Source organism: Medicago truncatula, chromosome 4, assembly GCF_003473485.1.
Source record: "Medicago truncatula cultivar Jemalong A17 chromosome 4, MtrunA17r5.0-ANR, whole genome shotgun sequence".
In the NCBI taxonomy this organism is placed as follows: domain Eukaryota; kingdom Viridiplantae; phylum Streptophyta; class Magnoliopsida; order Fabales; family Fabaceae; genus Medicago; species Medicago truncatula.
Window position 1 is genome coordinate 61,617,661 of NC_053045.1, and position 22,544 is coordinate 61,640,204.

Consider the following 22,544-nt stretch of genomic DNA (forward strand, 5'->3'; position numbering starts at 1 on the left):
AGTATATAGTGCCCGTTTTGATCCCTTTTGAACAACATCGCCACTATTCAGCGAGATTGTGATTTTTGACATGGTCTGAAAATATTTTTCCATCGTGGTCTCTTTTGCAATTTCTAATGTTCAATTTTTTTGGTCTTGCAATTTCTAATGTTCAATTTTTTTGGTCTTGCAATTTCTAATGTTCAATTTTTTTTGTCATTGCTCCTTATTTGGTTGTTCTCTCATCTTCTCGTGGTTGGTTGATCATCTCTTTATTATAGTGTGTTGCTTAATATGGTCGTTGCTCTCTCTCTATCTCTCTCTCTCCCCCCTCCCTCCCTCCCTTTCCTCTCCTTATTGTGAATGTTTAGTATGATTGTTGCTCATTCTTTGGCTGTCACTCTCTCGTATGTTGGTTATTTTTCTCTTGCCTTCTTGTTGTCTATAGTTCCTCTCTCCTATTCTTCTCTTTATTGTGACAATCTATGAAGCATGAACTCCAACACTGAAACAGACGCATCAACACTGCTATTGTAAAAAAATAGACACATACACCATTGTATACATATTAATTTATTATAACTAAATCAAATATTAATATTATATATAAAAGATCAAAATATATATACATGTGCATCTAAAATGAGCAATCTATTTCTTTAAAAAGTTCTAAAACAAGATTGGATAATATTTGACATTTTTTTTTATCCATCTACAAACAAAAAAGATTAAAATGTTGTTAAAGTCCTTATATATATCTTTTGCCACTCAATTTGATCTATTAAAATAGCAACAAAAGAGATATTTCATAATGTGTTTGTAATTTTGATAAATTAGTATTATAGTGATAACAAATGATAAGTTTATGGATCAAAATGATTATTTACTATATTTTTTTAGAAATCCACATGTAAGAAAAGTTAAAAGAGATATAATGTGCCTCCACTATTCAAAATTTATGCGTCTGTGTGTAGGGAATTAAGATCATGTTAATTTAAAAAATAGGAGAACAAAATGCAATTAAGTCTATATTTTTTTGTTAGAAAAATGATGAAAAGAAACTTAAGTATACATTTTTTTAAGGTGACAACTAGGGTACCCATGAAAGAATGGTGGGTAATTTACCCCAACCAATACACATTAGCCACATAAGCACATTTTTAAGTGGTATCCATGAACTATCTTGACCCCACCAACAAATTGCTCATTTTCATTGGTTGGTGGGTAATTTACCCACCATTCTTCATAGGTAATTTAGAAAAAACCTTTTTGGGTGTAATCATAATATCACAATCATGGTATTTTGTGTTACCAAAATTTATAACAACTTTTTTTTTTTGATAGCATACAATTTATAACAACTTAGCATAGCATGCAGAGATTAGTGCAGTTCTGTAACATGTTTACCAGACAAGCGTCAATAATTTTGAGATTAATCAACATTAGCCTGCATATACATGGAACCAAGTTATTAGTGTAGGTTTGTTCATGTACAAAAGGAAACATTCGATTAGATTGAGTAGATATTGTATAGTTAGCACAAGAATTAATGTTTCCTAAGGTTTGAAGTCTTAAGACCAAGTGACTGACCATACGGAAACAGGACGTAGTTTCTTAGTTCATTTTGTGTCTGTGATTTAGAGACAATCATGGTTGATGACAAGATCATTAGGATCCCTCAATCATGTTTTACTATTAAGTTATTAATACCTATTTCGTGATGGGGATTATGTGCTATAACAAATATTGGATGAGGACGGTTTCGAATTTAATTTGTCTGTTACGTTACAATTTTATAATTTCATATCCCATGTGCTTGGTCCAGTCAACATGTTTGTAGAATCACTAAATTAGAGAATTGGAGAGAGAATGCAAGATTGAATTGAAGTTAGCAATAATGCCATCATGCCAAAAACAGAGTTCAGAGCTTGAACAACATGTTTCTATATTCTGGCTCTGACTATAGTTAGTCGATGAAATTGAAAATGCCATGATCAACTAATACAGGAAGCACATATCAATGATCTAGGTTCTTTAAAAAAAAAAAATCAATGATCTAGGACAAGATATATTGACACTACATCTCCATAAAACACCTTAAAACATCGAGTATATGAGTTATTTTTCTTATATATTCAACACTAAATCATTTATAGTCGATGTGGGATCAACTACTCACACTCACACAAAATAGACTACTAGAGAGATCCTTAAAAAGAAGAGTTATATTATTTAAACATCTATTTTTTTGACAACCTAATAAATAACCATATTCTTACAAAGAAAAATGTTTATTTACACGAAAACCAAAACTAATAGAGAGAGATAAAGTAAAAATATAATATGAGTGTGAGAAATAAAATTGTAACAAAAATTGTTATAAAATGGTTGTACAAATATCATTTCTCTAAAAATACTACTTGATAGATTAATTCTTATCTTAAAAGAGATTTGAAGTCAGCTATATGCATTAGAAGATAATGTACTAAATTATTAAGTTTAGATTAGAAAATCTAATAGTTGAAATTGTGGTATATTATATAAATATATAAAAATTGTAAAAAATATTAAAACTTTATTACAATTATTGATTACTTAAGGAAATTGGGCTAATAGAACATCTTAGGTCTATAAGTAGAGAGAATATAAATAAAGATATTGCGTATAGTGTGAGAGATCTCCAATGTTTAACTCTTGTAAAAAATATATATTTCTTTAAAGAAAATTAAAACCTTATTGATCTTTTTTTTTGGTAACAAAGAGTAACGAAATTTATCCACATGAAATGTTGAGAACTGTGCAAAGGTAGGTTTGAACTCATACACTAATATATCAAATGTTCTTTCATATAGTTACGGGACTAACCTAATTACTCCTTTGGTAGAGCATTTCATTGAAAAAAGTACCTTTTAAGTAACATTGTATTTTACTCTTACAACTGTAATTTTGTATATTGTGGAACCAAATCACTCTTTTTTGGAATATCAGCTACACTTGGCAAATTATTGCTTGTTCTATATATAGTTGGTTTCAAATTTGAATGGAAATGCACGCTAGACCAAATTAAATTAACATGAATGGAAATTAAGGATTAATATTGGCAGATGCCATTATTGACTGAATTCAACCAAAATGGTAAAGTTTTTATTTTCCTACCTATACTTACTTATATACTTATGTTCATGCACCTACATGGGCAGACATGTATATACCTTACATTTTTTTTTTTATATTTTTTTTTTATATAAACTTCTTACTTGATTGTACATATACAGAGCCGTAACTCATAAAAGGTCTATGAGCATCATGTCTCATGATATACTACTAATTATGTTTATTTTTTATTGTCGTTTTTAAAATTATTTACATATGAGTAAAAAAAAATTAATAAATATTTTTTACATATTTTTTGCCTAACAAAAATAAAATTAATTTTCTTTTTATAATAATCTTAACTATTTATTATCTCATTTAACATACTTATTTTTCTAACAAAAATAATCATCAGTAATTTTGATAAAGTGATAATATATACTCCTTCTAATCACTATTATAAGCAAAAAATAATTTTAAAAATTTATCGAATAATTGATGTATCTGATGAATAATTGATCTATATTATAGATCAAATACAAAAATTACTTAATAAACCTACTAAAAAAATGATTTTTTACTTATAATTTTGACTGGAGACAATACTCTTTTGATCTTTGAATACGAGAAGTAAAAACAAATAATATTTCTAAAAAATTGTCCAATCTAAGCCAATGATCTTGTTGAAACGTGATTATTGTCCAATCTTGTAGTGAAACATAGGTGTAGTGCACCTTAATTTGATTTAAGACAAAATGCAAAAAAAGGTCTTCAATCATGTTCGCTATTTCGTCTAGTCAAGGTGGTTTATCTTGTCTATTTTGCAATACCAAAGAAGGAAATCTGATGGAACACTGCATGGTTTAAGTTCAAACTCTACTTTGCTTGTTGATAAGGGTCACAACTCACAACACTATATATGCTTAAATAATAATTAGTAATTAATATCATACATTAATTTTCAAAGACAAAAAAACAATACAGATAATTAATTAATCTTCATATTGGGTAATTATATATTTTAATTAATTTAGTTTCATTTGATCATCGACCGACAAAGGATCCAAACTGTGCCATTAATGAAGGCGACAACCTCTTAGGATCTCCACTGATCTTGCAGATATATGTCCCTCCCTTATTTTTCTACTATTTCTGTCTTGCAAGGAACAATGAACCCTTGAGTTTAGTTGAGTTGAGTTGAATTAAAACTCTTTATGTTTCACATTCACACACTATTCCCCTCCATATATAGTACACTTTGAGTTTCAACTTTTAAACCATTATACCACTAAAACTTCTTTCATCTCTCTTTCTCTCTTAATCAATAGCTATAATCATGAATAATTTTCATCCTAATACTTTTCTTCACTTAAACCAACCAGATAATGAGAATATTCATCATCTGAATCTAGATCTTGTTCTTGAACCTTCTTCTTCTTCTTCATCATCATCTTCATCTATGGAGCAAAGGATATTCTCATGCAACTATTGTCAAAGAAAGTTTTATAGCTCTCAAGCTTTGGGAGGACACCAAAATGCTCACAAGCTTGAAAGGACACTTGCAAAGAAGAGTAGGGAGATGAGTTCAGCCATGCAATCTTCTTATGCTGAATTACCAGAACACCCTTCAAACTTTTCTACTAATTACCATCTTGGAAGTCATGGAAATGCTCATCTTGACAACAACTATAGACAAGGTCATGTGATGAGGCATGGTGGAAGAAAAGATCAGTTTAGTTATGGTAATTCTAAGGAAGGTGGGGCTTCTTGGTCAAGGGGTTATAATAGTAATTCTGAAAATGTTCAGGAGGATATTAGCCAACTTGATTTGTCCTTAAGGCTTTGAAATTCATTAAAGTTACTAGAAAAAGTTGAAATAATTAAGAACGGAAATTAGAGACAGAGAAAAATAAATTGGTCACCGAAATAAATTAGAAACAAATTTTTTCTGTCTCTAAATTTCCGTGGCTACTTCAACTTCTTTCAGTAGTTTATATACATAGTTTGATTGAAGGTGCTTAAGGCTATAACAATTATTTGAAGTGTCAATTTTTAGAAGATATATGAGGATATGTGAACTGGCACTTTTTCTTGAGAAGGTAAGTTAAAGGAAACTGAGTTTCAGGTTACATATTAGGTTTATACTAGTATGTTGAAGACTGTTTTTGTATTTATGGTTTTCATTGTATGTTCTTGTAAGCATGGCAATATATCTATATTGTTGAAATCTGAGATGTTGTTTAAGAGATCGTATAGCTTCTGATAAAATCAATGTACAGCAAATACTGTAAGTTTGTTACTCTATATGATAAAAAAACCAGGTTATATTCCTTAGGCTAAGTAGGTTATGATAAAAATTCCATGCAAGGTTTTAAGGATTTCCAATACTAGCTAGAATATGTGTGTTGAGCAATGAGCGATACTTAAATGAGGAGATGTATATATCTTGCCCTTTAATATTTTTTGTAAACATGGTGTCCAAAACCACGTATATGTTATAATATTCCTGTGTTTAGACTCTCCTCGCGATCCAACAATAGTATCGAAACCAATGATTTGAGTTACAAATGACTGACTCCTTGTATCGATCAGAGTTTTCTCGATGATTTTACTCGCACTTGAGGAGAAGATTGTTGAAGTATTAAGGTGTGAGTAAGAAACCTTACATTGCATATAAATTGCAACTTAAGAGTACATACACAATTAAAAAAATTGCGACCGAAATGGTATTACAATGGAGTCATGTTGCTGCAATGTTGCTGACTACTCAGTAATGCATACATAGGATTGGTTCAATTTCGTTGTGATTTTATGCAGAAATTGTACCATTTAAAGATGCCTTGGGTCTGCGCACTAAGGTTTCTGAGAGTTTATCACATGGTATTGTTGGTGGAAATTAAAGATACCTTTGTTCAGTACTTACATTGTTGACACATTTATAATATCTAAGCCTTTTATAGATTCTAACATGCATTTCTTTCTTACCAAAATGTATCTTTTTCCTGTTTTTTTTACCAAGCTACTCACTGTTAGGTCATGAGGAGAGTCCCAAGAATCATCTACATTGAGCTAAGAGCAACCATAAAAGTGAATTGGACATCACATGATCTTTATCAAAACCATGGTCGCAGAGCTGATGGTTCAACGTATAGGGTTCGATCTGCTCCTTATGTTGAAAGTCTTCATGACATGGTGGTGAGACAACATGTCCTGTTGAGCATGGTGGTGCAAGTATATATAAAAAGCATCAATTTGAGGGGGCATACACAAATGAATGGATGGATGACCCACACTTGAGAGGGAGATTGTTGTGTAGCAAGTGTGAGGTAGAAGTCCAACATTAGATGAAAAAGTAGCAATATATAAGTGAGAGGATGCATAAGCCCCCAATGCCTTAAGATTTTGAATGAAAATGTGGTGTCCAACTCATGTGGTTGCTCTTGCCTCAATATGGTTGATTCTCCGTTCTACTCGTAAACAACACTCATTACCCAACAATGACATTACAAAGTGAAAAGAAAAGCAAATCGCTTCTCTCTCCGTTCTTAATCATAAGAGCGTTTTGTAACATATGTTTATCTTGTACATCTCTTTACAAATTTTGATAAACATTTATCATTCATTTTCCAAACACATCCCTTATTATTAATTCTATCGATTTTTCTTGGAATATGCAAAATTAATATTGGGTGTATCTATACATAAATGATAGTACCTTGTTCCTTTTTAATTGTCATTTTTTTGACATTTTACACAAATCAAATGAATCAATAAATATTACTACTTTTGATATAATAATTTATCATTTTTTAATTATAGTCTCATTCATTTAATATCTCATTTCATATACTTCTCTCTATGTAATAAATAATTAAAGACGGTATTGATAAAACATATGCAAATGTTGATCAACGTTGAGACTTAAAAACAATGTCCGTATCTTATTTAATATTGCTATTCTGGATTCACAACAGACATTTTATCCAAGCAATAAAAAAACGTTAGACTTAAAGAAGAATGTTTTTTTAGTTAGGTAAATGAAAGAACAAATTAAGCTTCACATATAAAAACAAAAGGCAAAGAGTGAGGAATAAGTGTATCAAAATCAACACAAGCCAATTGAAGCAAGCACGATAGAAGATAGAAATATGCTGGGAGACTGGGAAGTGCTTGAAGCGGCAATGGGCTAAACGTCTAGGATCTGTTAAGAGAGAGAGACATCACACACTTATCCAAAAGCTTAAAACAATGAGTTTATGGGTCTCCTCTTTATATATTCAACATTTGCTCCATTTCTAATCGATGTGAGACATTATCACTCACACTTGATTTCCAACACAAAGTACCGAAATATTCATCTTTTACATTTTATATTTAAGATCAAATGTATCATGGAGTCCTTTAAGTTTGATGTGTGTATCATATCAGTTCTTTTAGTTATTTTAGTCATAAAATGGTAATTTATAAAACATAGACGTTTATTGTTAAGTTGATAGGTTCAAATTCACTGTCTTCAAAATTATGGTTTATAAATATATTATCCTGTCTTGGTTTAAAATAAAATTAGTTTATTACATGTTGTTTACGGTGACAAAGCCTTTTCTCTGTGCACCTATATTGCTTATGAATAATATCTCTAATCGACGTACAAGAATTAATTGAAGTGAGTAAAACACAATGGAAAAAAGTTATAAAATCACAACATACTAAAAAATACTCCTCCACTGGGTGTTTGGAAAAGCACATAGCACATCCAGATTCCTAGCATATTTTATGCATTGTTCATACCAATTGAGCTATGCTCACGAGGACATTTTATGTATATTTGTAATGTTATTGTTAATTTTTTTGTTGCAATGTCCAAGTATTCTATGTCGATAAAAAATTAAAGTCGTCCCCATGAGCATATGCAAGGGCCGGGGTTCGAACCCCGGACACCCTACTTATTTACCTTGAAAAGATGAATTCTAACCACTGGTCTACCTGACAAAAAAAAAAGTAAAGTATTTTTTTCATACATAATTACTTATCTTTATATTTTGTTAACAATTTTTTTTTTTTTTTTTGTATTATATAAATCGGCCCCCTTTAAATATTGTTTCTTCCTTCGTCACTTGTTGTTGATGAAATATTTTTTTGTCAAGTAATTTAGTTGTTAAATTCACCTTTTATGATGAATAAGTGGAGTTGTTGACAAAATATCTATTGGGAAGCAATTAAAAGAATATGTATATAAGAAAACATATTTGGTGAGTTTATTTTGGCTGTTGGATTTATTTTTTGATGATTTGTTTTATATTGGTGGATTTTTTTTTATTTTGCAATAAAGTATGATGTTGAATTCGACAATATGCTAATTATCTTGTTTTTACCACAAATTTATTGCTACATATACTTTTACGATAAAAACAACTTAGTTTTTTTTTTTTTTTTTTTTTTTTTTGTAACAATTAAGTTGTAAAAAATGCAATAAAAAAAGTTATTTTTTCTCTAAAAAACAGTCTTGTTTGGCGGGTTGGCTGCCAACTAATTAGTCCGCACTAAACGGGCGCAATGAGATGTTAGACTCAACCATCTAATTTGACTCAGCTCGCTTCGTCCCATTTTAAGCTGGTTTAGATGGAGCAAACTAATTAAACGAAGGTGGGTGGGTCCGTTTTGTCATCACTACTTATTTTGTTATAACAGGAAGTGGGAATAATGACAATAATGGTAAAAGACAGAATGAAAAACGACACAAAATTTAACGTGGTATCCAACAATGTAATGACTAATCCACGAGCAGAGCCATTGAAAAGAATTTACTATAATCAATAATTACATATTACAGATACTGAATAATATAGGTAACATTGGCTATAGTAAAATCCACTAACTATTGATTCAAGAAATACTAACACACAAGACTTTTATTTATATGACCAAGTCTTTGCATATTTCTTCATATTATCTGATGTAGAACATTTTCCCAACATTAATTAAAGGCATATTTCAACAAATCTCCATCGTGACTTGAATCTTCTCCTGATAACCAGATGCACCAGATGCACTTGACGTACCAGATGTGGCAGATGCATTACACAGAATGCCCAGATGAGCCTACTCTGCCTCAGGCCTTGCCCCTCCTAGGGCAATCAACAACTTCTAACATTGAGCAAGTTCAAACAATGTTGAATCTTGCTCTACGGAACCGGCTTGGTAAACATATCAGTTGGGTTGTCTGTTGTACCCACTTTGTTTACCTCGAAAGTGGATGGCTCATGAGGATCCACTTCTTCTGCAACCTGTAAAGCATAGGAAACCATGTCCTCATAGCCATACCTCGTACGAGGTACCTCGCAATTAGTTCTTTTAGGGCGATTAAGAGTTATAATGTGATGTTCTCTTGATGATAATGGAACAACTGATTTTTCTGTCTCTGAATGTGACTGAGGAGAGCCCTCATCTGCTTCACAAGTAGCCTCAATTTCTCTCTGCCCCCTGCTTCTCAATACCACAGTCGTCTAGAATAGTGAACTTCACAGTTGGTTTAAAAATGTAATTTTCATCAAAGATAACATTCCTACTTAAAATAACCCTTCTCTCAGACGGGGACCAAATCTTATATCATTTCACACCATCCCCATAGCCTACAAATACTCCTTTCTTCGCTCCAACTTCCACTCATTGACATGATAATAGACAGTGCAACCAAAAACCCTTAAATTAGAGTAATCAACAGATTTCCCAGGCCACAGTTCATAGAGAGTTTTCAGATTTATACTTGTGTGAGGTCCACGATTTACTAGATAACATGTTGTATTAACTGCTTCCGCCCAAAACGTTCTTGTTAACCCAACATTCGAGAGCATATATCGTGCTTTTTCCAGAAGTGTTTGATTCATACGTTCTGCTACACCATTATGTTGAGGTGTATTTCTAACCATATGATGCCTGCAATCCCTTCACTCTTGCGAAACTCATAAAACTCAGACCAACAGAATTTCAAACCATTATTAGTTCACAATCTCTTGACCTTCTTACTAGTTTAATTCTCCACTAATATGTTATACTGCTTGAAGTTCTTGAAAGAATCACTCTTATGCTTCATTATGAATATCTAGGTCATCCTTGAATAATCATCAATCAAGGACAGAAAGTACTTGTGACCCCCCAAAGACTCCACACGTGAAGGCTCCCAACAATCATCGTGGATGTAATCTAGTGTGCCCTTTGTTCTATGAATCACTTTTAGAAACTTATTGCGATGTCGTTTCCCAAAAGCATAGTGTTCAGATAACCCAGGATCCTTTATCTTGTGTCCATAAAGAAGATTATCTTTAGCAAGAATTTGCATCCCCCTCTCACTCATATGCCCAAGCCTCATATGCCACAATTTCGTCATATCTTCTTGGTCAATCTCGAAGGAAGCAACAACACCATAATCAGTTAGCGTAGTACCTTGTAGAAAGTACAGAGTACCCCTCTTCACACCTTTCAAAATCACTCAGATTCTCGTCATGTGTGGAACAAGTCTAACTTTGTTCAATGTACATAATTTACCATCACGAGTCCTAATCTTAATAGAGCACATCCCAACAACCTAGGCAGAACTAGCGGCCATAACAATATTGCCACCATCCAATTGCTCATAGGTTAAAAACCATTCTCCCCTAGGACAAATATGATAAGATGCTCCGGAATCCAGAACCCACACATCAGTGTAATGTGTGTGGCCATCAACAACTAAGGCGATATCCTCTTCGGAATGTGTACCATCCTCGGCAACAACGACAGTACCTGATGCCTTCTGTTGTTGCATATGCCCTTTCTCCTTACAGTAATTGCAAATATCATTCGGTGTCAGACCCCTTCTGTGCGGTTTCTTAGAGAACTTATTTTCCCCTGATTTACCATATCACTGATTGTTGTTTGCTACTAGCCCAACAACCTGACCATCCTAAATAGTGTCACTACAACTATGTCGCAGATCTCTACTGTGAATGTCAGACCTAACTTCTTCCAGAGAATATGAATTGTTAACACTAATGAAAGACTCCATAAATTTCTCATATGACAATGGTAAAGAAACTAACAGAATCAAGACAACATCCTCATCATCAATCTTAATATAAATATTACGCAGATATAATAATATTGAATTCAACTGATCTAGATGTTCTCTCAGGGACATACCTTCATGCATACACAGACTAAACAGACGTTGCTTCAAGAGCAACTTGTTGGTTAAGCTTTTCGTCATGTATATACTCTCTAGCTTACACCACAGACCGGCAGCGGTATCTTCTTCAGCAACCTTAGTGATGATATGATCTTCCAAAGCAAGGAGCAACGTAGAATGTGTCTTCTCCTTTAGAGTGGCGATATCAGCAGATAGAGGGTTTGGTGCAGGCTTTAACAAAGGTGTACATAGACCTTGCTGTTTAAGCACTGCCTGAATCTTGATCTGTCACAAACAAAAATTATTCCTCCTAGTGAACTTGTCGACTTTCAAACTTTTACCTCCAACCATTGTTTTCAAACTTTTACCTCCAACCATTGTTTCCGCCTGAACAAATTCAAACCAGCTCTGATACCAATTTGTTATAACAAGACGCAAGAATAATAACGATATAGTAAAAGACAAAATGAAAAATGACACAAGATGGTATCCAACAATGTACTGACTAATCCACAAGCAGAGCCACTAAAAAGAATTCACTATAATCGATAATTACAGATACTGAATAGTAGAGGTAACGCTAGCTATAGCAAAACCCACTAACCATTGGTGCATGAAATACTAACACACAAACTTTTATTTATATGGCAAGTCTTTGCATATTTCTTCGTATTATCCGATGTGGAACATTTTCCCAACACTAATTCAAGGCATATTTCAATACTTTGGAGTGTATAAAACTTGGAAGAAACCATTCGAATTTAAGTAGAAAAAATTGTGACGAACTTGAATTAAGTTTTGAACCGATTAAATTTTTATAAAGTGAGTTTTGAACTGAACAATAGTGTACACGGACAGTGACTGTTGTCATGTACTTTAAAAACGTGAATGTGGGTTGATATGGTCGGCCATAATTTCAAGAGTTTATAGAGTTCAACAAGGGTGGTATGTTAGGTTCCTCTTTAAGGTTGTAATCCATCAGTTCATGCCCCTAAGTAGCACATAGTAATCCATCATTACTATCTGGTAATCTATTTTGTGGTCCATAAAGATAGATAATACTACTTGACTAAGTGTCCTTTGCGTCCTCGACTTGGTCCTTGCTTAATCAATCACACTTATCTTCATTTCATTATTTAAGGTAGAAACCGAATTTGCGATAGACATCTCTTTTTTCCCGGTTTAGCTTAAATCAAGCAACAAATTCAGTCTTTTTCTTGTTCCAGTTAAGCTACGTCTTGAAGTGCGTTGTGGACTTTAGCCTTTTTAAATCACTTCCTACGGCAAATTTCTTTTTCAACATGTCACATGAAGATATTGATATCAATATAATTTAATTGGTCGTGTATTTATCTGTTAAATTAGAATGTTTAATTATTATTATCTCTGTATTTGGTGTGTTATGAATTATTTTAAAACAGTCAATATTAATATTGTAGGTAAACTATTAACATTATGTATGTTGAAGTGAAGACATACTCACATACCCTACGCCACGTCTAGCGCAGGCCTGAGTCCAATTGGTGAAACAAACTATAAACTATAAATTAGATAGATTTGAATTTCATCCTAAAAGTTAGCTCAAAGAATGAGAAAATTCAAGTATATTTATACACTCAACAACATAAAAACCTAAGCGGAACTAACAACAAACAACTTTAAAACCAACTTCAACACTTTTAACGTCACTTGAGAGAAAAGACTTGGATCCTAAAAGAGTGGGTATGTAAGTTTTGGAGATAGGACTGGTATATTAAATTTGATCCTTAATAGCATCCAAATATTCTTGTTTTTTGGTTACGCATCCAAATATTCTATCTCTCATTCTTTTTTTATTGATAAGTTCTATCTCTCATTCGTTTGGTGGCAATGGCAGTGGGAGATCTTGCTCAAAATGTTATAATTAAAGTATTTTAAATAAAATAAGTTGAAATATTAAAATGTTAATATTTAAATATTATAATTAAAATTCATAAGAGGCATATATAATTTCATAAAAAGTTCAAAATAACATTAACACAACAAAAATAAAATATGTATAAAAGGAGAGATAACAAATGTGTACAATTATTACACTAAAAGAAAAGATGGGGATGAAAACTATCCGATTTTATCATTACAGTAGTTGTTTTTGACAAAGGCTATGATGTTTTTTTCATTTATTACATTTTTTAGAAGATATTTTTTTGAATGATATGAGACCCATATAAAGGAATTTGGATCTACTTAAAGCCCTTTATGGATTATCTCAATGTTAAATACAACTGAGATGGACATTGTTCGACTTAACACTGTGTAGGCATTTAGAACCATTTTCAAATAATAATCATAAAATAATGATTTTTTGCACATTCATTTTTACTACTACTATTTATTTTACAACTAAATCTATTTTGGGGATTGTGAAAAGAAAAACCCAGAGAAAATTTGTCACAAAACTTCTCAAATCATAATCTTTCAGGTTGGTTAGAAGGTGAGAACTGAATTTGGTTGATTACATGAAGAAAACCTCTTTTTGTCTGGGAAGGACAATTTCTAGGGGACCTTATGAATATAATTGTTGGCGTGTCTCTAACCCTTTAAGGAGGTTAATTAATATTGGTTTGATAATCGTTTGGGTTAGTTTTTAGTATGTTCAACGTATGAAACCCTAGCAACTAACTCACCACGATGGAAAAGCTATCGAACTCTAACATTAAAGGTAACAGCCTTTCCTTTGTCGTCGAGGTTGATCATGCAAATTGCTTCCTTTGTAGCCATCTCTTAGTAACATGTGAGTTATTGCTTCAAGTGTTGTTGTATAAGGTCTTTATCGTGTTTGGGTGGGAGCAGATTATGTCGTCTAACTTATTCAGTTTTTTTCACCTTTTGAAGTGGCTCTCAATTCATGATTTTGTTGGCTTTGGTTTGGTATTTTGTAGAGTGGTTGGTTGATCTCAAATTTTGAGCAATTAGTGGATCGCGTTAGTTTCAATCTTTGAAAATGGTTTTCGAGTAAGTCTTATGGGTCTCCTTGAACTTTCTACGAGTGGGGGTAGTACGTAAAACCCTCTCTTTGTTTGGTTAGATAGTCTTTTGGTTAATGTTGGTCTATGGCATTGCCTTCTTGAGGTTGAATTTTCTTAAGCCATTTACTTCTCTGTTGTGTCTTTATTTATTATGTTGTCTTTTTTATAATGGATTGAAGTATCCTTATACCCCACGTGCATTAATATATTTTATTTGTCATTAAAAAAAACCTTATATCTGATGTATCTATAAAGGAACATCCACTTTGGATGCTTTAGTGAACTCAATATGTACACATCGCCTATTTTATAAATAGAATCATAATTTACGAAATTAATAAATTTTTAATCACCTATTGATTCTAATTATGATTCTCTTTTGAGATAATTTATTTTACAAATGTAGCAATTATTATAGGATGGGAAGAAGAAAAAAGGAGTCGGGTTTTAAATTTTATACTTCAATTTTAGGGTAAAATTGTCACAAATCAGGATTTTTTTTTTTAAGAAGCTAAACTAGCACATCTAAATTGGCACATGGGAGAATCGAATCTGAAACTTTGAGGAAGATCACACTCCAAGGTCCCAAACCAACACCACTAGACCAACCCAACTGGGTTACATAGAGAAGGAATTAAAGAGTTGCCTAACTAGTTCTCTCTTTCAAATTTTATGTTCCTATTTGCCAACTAAGGTCTGAATCCCTCTTAACCCTCTGGATTATTTTGATGAGGCTTTCAACTCAAATTCTTCTAAAACAATTCATCTTTTAACAGGTTTATTAACCATTTGAGTTCAATCACTTGACTAGATGATCTCTAATATAAATTTTAGGCTTAAATATGTCTTTCATCTTTGCAAATATAGACCATTTGAGTTTTCATCCCTAAAGTTACTAATCCTTTCAAATTGCCCTTGCAAATATTAATCATTTGAGTTTTAGTCCTAATCACATTTTATTGCTGACGTGGACAGTGATTAGTGAAACCATTGTGTTGACTCAGCAAAATATACTTGAACATACCATTTTGCCCTTAATGAACAAAGACAAATGTGAAATTCCAAAATTACCCCTGCCTCCTTCTTTACCAAAAATCATCCTCTTCTCTTTTACCTTCTTCTTCCTTCTCTCTTCTCTCCCACCACCACCCCCACCCAACCACCGACCAAGATTCATGGCCCCCTCCTCCACTGTTTTTCAACTTTCACCAAAGAAATAGTTTCGTCACCCCCTGCCTCGCTTTCCCTCTGTTTCACCTCTCCCTTCATTTCACCACCACAACCACGATCACCCACCCACTCCATCTCCCCCTCCCTCTTTGTTTCACTATCACCACACCTCCGAAGTCGAAATTCCCTAGTCTAATGTCCTTAGAAGTTCACTTGTGTTCCTGCAACATTTTCTCCACTCAAGACGAAGCCGTTCCGGATCTCTCATTTTCGAGCAACGTGAATGGAAGTTGTCGCCGGTGGCGGTTACAGATGGATGGAGAAGAAGGAAGATTTGAGAAGATGAAGTTCAATCTCTCCACCACACAACCACCTCCAACCTCTTCCTAACCTCTTCCAATTGACAGAATCAATCATTCGATTTTTCGTCTGTTGACCGTTGGATTAGAGTATGGATCAACCGTCGGATTTTTCCTACGCTGAGAAGCTTGTTGCTGGTGATTTGGTTGTTTTTATGAAGAATGCTAGAGGTGCAATGTTCAACGAAATCCGCCGTGTTGTTCGATTCGTACCGCAACAGAGGAGGAGTGCCGGTGCAGGTGTTCACATTAGAAGGAGTAAGAATCATCGCAAACAAAGAAATTTGTTTTCTGTCATCAACTTCAATCACTGGAATCCGTGAAAAATTAACATTGTTACAGCGAAAACCTCATATATTTTGGCCGGTGGGATTTGAAGAAGAAGAATGGAAAGGCAATTATGTCATTTCACACTATTATGTGTTTATTAAGGGCAAAATGGTCCCTTCAGGTTTAATTTGATGACGTGGCTTCATCTTTTCCCAGTCAGCGTGTGCCACATCACTAATCAATATCCACCTCATCAAAAAAATGTGATTAGGAACAAATTTCAAATGATTAATATTTGCAGGGGCAAAATGGGAGGATTAGTAAGTTCAGAGATGAAAAATCAAATGACCTATAATTGCAGAGATGAAATGCATATTTAAGCCTAAATTTTATGTTCAATTTGCAAGTCGGCATGTGACGCAATCAGAAGCATAGCTTAGCAAACGCTAAACCTAGATAGAGTAAAAAAACAAGTTTACAAGCGTCAAACCTGTGAAAATGGGGTTTTAGAATCCACCAGAAATTGAGAAAACTCTCTAAAAATATATTGAATGAAAAATTTATCTCTATAACTAGAACTGAAGTATTTAAATATTAAGGAAACTCTAATGGACCGAAAATCCAAAACATAAAATAAAACAGAAATTATTAAAATTGAGCTGAAATAAAAATAATAAGAAAACTAAATTGCTTGGGATAGTGTTTTCGTTTCTACAACATATTAATGGTTTCAATCTTTTTAGATGCTTTTCCTAGTCAAACTAACTCATGAATCATGTTCAGTGAAACAATAACCAAAGAATTTAACACGTAATGGACACTAAAAGGTTATAAATCATATCCCTTTAATTTGCTTTTTACTAGCTAGTGTGGTGATGGAACAAAGAAATGCTGTATCCAACAAGAAATAAGACCATGCATATTACATGTCAAAATGATTCCACTTTAATTTAGTTTATTTATTTACTTATTTATTAATTAGTATGTCATTTTCGTTTAGTTTGGTTGAATCTGTATGGATGTTTCTTCATGTGAAGATATAATCTAGATTATGTTCCTCTTTTTCAAAATTTGTGTTTTCCTCTCCCCTAATTCCGTTTCCTAGAAGACTTGATTTCCTTTCCATCATAGTCGTGTTTTTTTATTAAATGGATGTTTCTTCACGTTAATTATGCTTGGGTTGCACTTACAATTTGTAGGTGTGATTAGACAGAATTAGAGTTTTTCAAGTGTAGTTTGACATGCTTCTATCATTATGTTTTACATCAATGACTTATTCAGTGATTTTCGTAGGAACGTCTTCCACTTCTCACGATCAATCCACTTAGTTAAACGCATGAAGAAAAATAACATTATAAGAATTGTCTCGTTAGGGAGAAATTGAAAGAAAAATACCGAATTGAATAAAGAATTACAAGACCACAATTTTATTCAAATGATTCCAAGTTTAACTAAAACATATGATAGCTTAACACAAATAATGACCTCAAAATTAAGACGTTGAAAACCTACATATGGAAGAGTTATCAATCAATGAAACATTTTTGTTGAATATTAAGTCACCATGTGAGACTCTTCAATTGTGACGTACCAAGTAGGTTCTCTATATGTATTAACCCCAAGTTAGTTGAATTCAATCATGAAGTAATTGATGATATTAAATGGATTTGAATCCCACTTCTCAAAGGATGATGGTGACCAATATACATTAAACAGCTACGAACCTTAGCAGTGTGTGACTCTAGTGCAACTTCACTATCCACCCTCATGTTTAGCATGGATCATATGTCCAATTTCAACATTGTCATCCTTAACATGTCTTTTTTTTTTTTAGAGTCATCCTTAATATGTCTTGGATAACATATTAAATGAGGTTAGGTTTTACTCCTAAAGCTAGCTCGTAGCATAAGGGTACCCAACACATATACACTTTCGATAGATTGAAACCTTGGCAATGTGGTGCACCAATTCAACTTCAATAGATGATTATGTGTTTGTGTTATTAATAAAAATGTTGAATGAGTTGGTTATTTAAGCATTTGAATTATTATACTCCACTCATTTTATACTTTTGAGTATGTAAGTGTATGTTGACTGACGGGAGACTAGAAGATGGAATTGACGATGAGGTTGAGGAGTGAGGAAAATGTGATCACATTAGATAAAAAAAATTATCGTTTAATTTTTTTCGTCGTGATAGTTGATCTTAGTGATACTTGATTGTTGTTTTCAGGGGTTGATTGTTGTTCTTGTTGTACACTTTCTAAAAACAGAAATGAGGAAAGAAAAAAAAGAGTGTTGAAACTATCTCTTCAATGTATATCAAACGAACATTAGGGCCCATCAATGCAAGCTAAAGAAAGAACATGGGTGCAAACGAAAGTTTAAAAATCTACTACCTCAATCCTTAACACTCATACCTCACAGTTTCTCTTGGTTTTTGGAGGGTTTTGGAGGGCTATATACCTCACAATATATATATATATATATATTTCATATTATAATTTGTCCTCCAAAATTCAACTCGCAAACAAACCCTAAATCTCAATTTTACTCCTTACATTCTACACAAACAAAATACAATCATATGTTTTGGCGTATATATAACAATTCCGTTCCCGCTAAAAATAATCCATAACCTCACAAAGAGAGGTATTCATTGTTCTTTAATATGTCCTAGGTGCAATTCAAAAGCGAAAAATGTAGATCATGTTATTTTGAAGGATTTAGATCATGTTTTTACAAGCTCCTTTCCCAGATATTGAGATATATTCGTTGTTCTTTAATATGTACTATTTTTTTTTTTTTAAGGAGACATTATCTCGACTATTATTTATAGCATACGGTGGGCTAAAAATCAAAATTGTTTTGAGTGGAAGCAAATATCTATCAAGAGATCCATGATGAAGGTGATGAGCTATCTGAGTAGCTATCCAGAGATGCAGCAAAAGCCCAATCGCCTCCTTCATTGTCTTCTACTTCGACACCTGATCGCTGTAATTTGGTTTTGATGGTTGCCTCCTCCCAATGACAATACAAGATAACTGTTGATGCCGCAATTCCTCTCATGATCAGGGTCTACGATTGCGTCATTAGAGACTCAAAAGGATGCTTCACTGATGCTTAGTTCTGACAACTTCCTCTCATCTTTGATGCGCTAATAGCATAATCCATGGTACAATTTTAGGGTTACGATTTACAAAAGGATTTTATTCTCGAGTTGGACAATGGTATGCTGGTTCTAGGTTTGCAAAGGGAAATAAAAAAAGTTTTGTATCTATATTCATTCGTTTTTTTTAAGGATCACGTTGATGGGTCTAATACCACTTATACCTATTGTTGCTTAATTAATAAAAGTTGTTGTTAAAAAAATTGAAGAGAAATTACTCATTGCATCTCATTCAAAATAAGGTCCTTAATCCAGAGTGAAACACAATTAAAAATAGTAGGTCAAATGTATCTAAAGTTCTTTAATTTTTTTGTTTTTCCCAAAGTGGTCTTTTAAGTTTCAAAAGTCTCAAACAAGTCATTTAAGTTTCAAAAATCTCAAACAAGTCATTTTAGTTTTTGAATCGTTTCAAACAAGTCCTTTTAGAGGATGATGGTGATAATTCAGATGTTAGCAACAAATAACATTATCCACCATTTGTCATGTCTAAAAAGATGACTAATTTTAAGAGGGTGTTAGGAGCCATATTTGGTACCAAAGATGAGTTCAAGAAAACAATTACCAACTATGCTATCTACAATATGACTTGTTTGAAACGATTCAAAAACTAAAAGGACTTGTTTTGGACTTTTGAAACTTAAAGGACCACTTTGGTAAAAACGAAAAACTTAAAGGACTTTTAGATGCATTTGACCAAAATAGTAAGACAAACATACAATTTAGACACAAGAGAGTGAATAGCCTGATTTGCTTGTCTCTTTGGGAACTTACCCATTAATAAAGTTATTACAATTTAGGCTTAATTGCACTTTTGGACCCCTATCTTTCCAAAAGTTGCGGTTATGACCCATAACTAATTTAAATACAAAACAATCCCCTATGTTTTAATTTTTTGGCAGTTTTGGACCCCCAGTCCATTAGTGAGGTGCCACGTGGCCCCCTAAATAATACACGTGGCACCTCACTAATGGACTGAGGGTCCAAAACTGCCAAAGAATCAAAACATAGGGGGCTGTTTTGTATTTAAATTAGTTAGAGGGCCATAAACGCAACTTTTGAAAAGATAAGGGTCCAAAAGTGCAATTAAGTCTACAATTTATTTAAAAGAACTTCCCTAGATCTATCTCTTAACCATACTAAGATAATGAGTAACAATTTGACCCACTCTTTTGCTAAATATGCTTTCATGCTTTGACTCATCTAGAAGGGGTGTCGTTAGAAGATGTATCCCTTTTCTGACTTATTTATTTCTCTCTAACCTAGGGTCAATTGAGTCTGGATCGGATCTTTTAGGTATTTCAGTAATTTTTCTTCTCCTGTTAAAATTACTTATTTCTTTAACTCAGCTAGAGTTAACCCTCACTCGATATTTTTAAGTTATAGTTAAATCTTGCTGACCCTTTTAAAATCTGTTGAAATAATTTAAAAAATGATTGAACCGAACTTAAAAACATCAACGAGAATCAACTCTAACTTAAAAATGTCGCACAGATGTTAACTCTAAGGAGAGGAGCAGTTCTCTTGTTTTTATTCAACAGAGGAAACAAAACTTGCATTAATTAAATTGAATATTCAAATAATACTTTTGTACAAATTAAAAAAATAAAAAAGGAGGAGAAGAGACAAATTCAAACAATATTAGGAACCGACAATAAATGCAACTAGCTATGTGTACCTATCCCTCTTGCTTGCACACGTTCATTTCTTCATCTTTTTCATTTTTTACTTCTTGTGGTAAATTTGACACATATACAATTACCAATTTCAATTATGCATTGAAAAGTAATTGGTCATTTTCCCTTCAAACGCAGGAACCTCTTTGGAGAGTACATTCTTAATACTTTGTAAGCTGAGATAGTTGATATCATAGCCATTAAAATGGATGCTATATAGCAGCATAATATTGCCCCTCCAATTTGGTAGCAGAATCTGGTGAATTTGTTGCATACTTTCATCCACTGGAATGCTTCTGATCCAGTTAGTGCAAAAAGACAGGCTTCAAATGCTGAAGTGTTTGTGGCGAATGTCAAGTACACAACAATCTGTTATTAAAAACCAAGATTTGTCAAATGATTATTTCAATCAATGATTTAATTCATATGCACCGTTAGGTATCAATTTTAATCAAAAGATCATTACAAATATTGACTTTAATCCTAACTACTTTAATCAAAAGATCATTACAATTTTTTTATTTCAAGAATATGAGATACTCTATTTTTGAAGGGGAAATACCTTATATTATCATGTATAACCAAGTTTAATATATATAATATGTATTCTCAACTAAATAAAGAGTTAATTTACCTGATCTAGTAAGAAACTAATCCAAGCCATGTGCATATAATAAGAATCATTGAAGTTCCGTATTGTAGAACAAGCTGAGAAAGAGTGTTTGCATAATTGAAGCATGTTATACCCAGCAGCTGCAGATGTCACATACAACAAGATCCTAAAAAAACATACAAAAATTCCTAATTCAAGATCATGGTACATATTTCAACATAAAATGTGAGAACAGACAAATAAAGAAGAAGAATTTTACTTGAGAGCATCCAAGTCCTTGTAAGTAGCTTTCTTCTTAATCATTAATATTACAACCTTTGTTTCAGTATCAAAAGCAACTATACAAGCTGTTGATACTAAGAACAATATTGCTGAAACTCTTAGCAAAACTTCTCCTTTTGCCATTCGGAATTCCATTTCTTCAGAGATAAAAATTGTCAGTACTCCTATATCCTTTCAAAAAAAATAAAAAATGTCTAGTATTCTAAATTTTAGTGCCAATTGGAGATCATTTATGGAATGTAAGATATGGCATATACAGTGCCTCCAAAATGGGTGACACTACATTACTGGTTAGAATTAATCCACGGGTATGGTGGATATATATCAATATTCTCAACAGCTACCTAATCCCTATTAATGGTGTTTAATTGCTTACACGTTTCATTGAATGTACTACTCTGAAAGTAGCGTACAGATGTGAGAGCTTAAAGAGACTAACAGAGAAATAAAAAAATTTAGTTTTGATTAATTGTTTTTCTTTTAATTGAAAAATATTTTTTTCAATCTGTTTTTTATTTTTAAAGATATTTTAAGATATTGTAAAAATAATGTTTATTTCTTTTAAGTACTTTACCTCTATAGTATGTATAATAATAAAATATACAAATTTTTACTCAAAAGATAAATATATAATTTTTTTTTGAAGGAAAAGATAAATATATAATTGTTGAGTCAAAAATATATATAATAAAATTGTGTATAATGTAGTATAAGATACTAGAACGTATGGGTTTCTCTTTAAAAAAAAATACAAAGTATAGTTTTCA

The 22,544-nt window shown here is 32.5% G+C and overlaps 2 protein-coding genes across 2 annotated transcripts; one reads left to right on the forward strand and one right to left on the reverse strand.

Annotated features, from left to right (window-relative positions):
- Positions 1-4,249: 4,249 nt before the first annotated feature.
- LOC11446043 (zinc finger protein 2) lies at positions 4,250-5,270 on the forward strand. The gene has a single exon (XM_003610092.4). The coding sequence runs from the start codon at positions 4,409-4,411 to the stop codon at positions 4,916-4,918; it is 510 nt and encodes a 169-aa protein (XP_003610140.2). The 5' UTR covers positions 4,250-4,408; the 3' UTR covers positions 4,919-5,270.
- A 15,435-nt stretch (positions 5,271-20,705) lies between these two features.
- LOC25481341 (CASP-like protein 2C1) lies at positions 20,706-22,079 on the reverse strand. Its single transcript, XM_024774154.2, has 4 exons — positions 21,755-22,079; positions 21,517-21,661; positions 21,002-21,251; positions 20,706-20,938 (listed from the first exon to the last, which is right to left on the reverse strand). Coding segments are annotated over exons 1-4 (555 nt in total). The 5' UTR covers positions 21,913-22,079; the 3' UTR covers positions 20,706-20,936.
- Positions 22,080-22,544: the final 465 nt, after the last annotated feature.

Excerpts from the sequence above, each read along its gene's own strand:
- LOC25481341 (XM_024774154.2), bottom strand. The coding sequence starts at position 21,912 with ATGGAATTCCGAATGGCAAAAGGAGAAGTTTTGCTAAGAGTTTCAGCA. Across the intron at positions 21,662-21,754 it reads AAGGACTTGGATGCTCTCAA|GATCTTGTTGTATGTGACAT; the intron begins GTAAAATTCTTC and ends ATGTTTTTTTAG. Across the intron at positions 21,252-21,516 it reads TTAGTTTCTTACTAGATCAG|ATTGTTGTGTACTTGACATT; the intron begins GTAAATTAACTC and ends TTTTAATAACAG.
- LOC11446043 (XM_003610092.4), top strand. The coding sequence starts at position 4,409 with ATGAATAATTTTCATCCTAATACTTTTCTTCACTTAAACCAACCAGAT.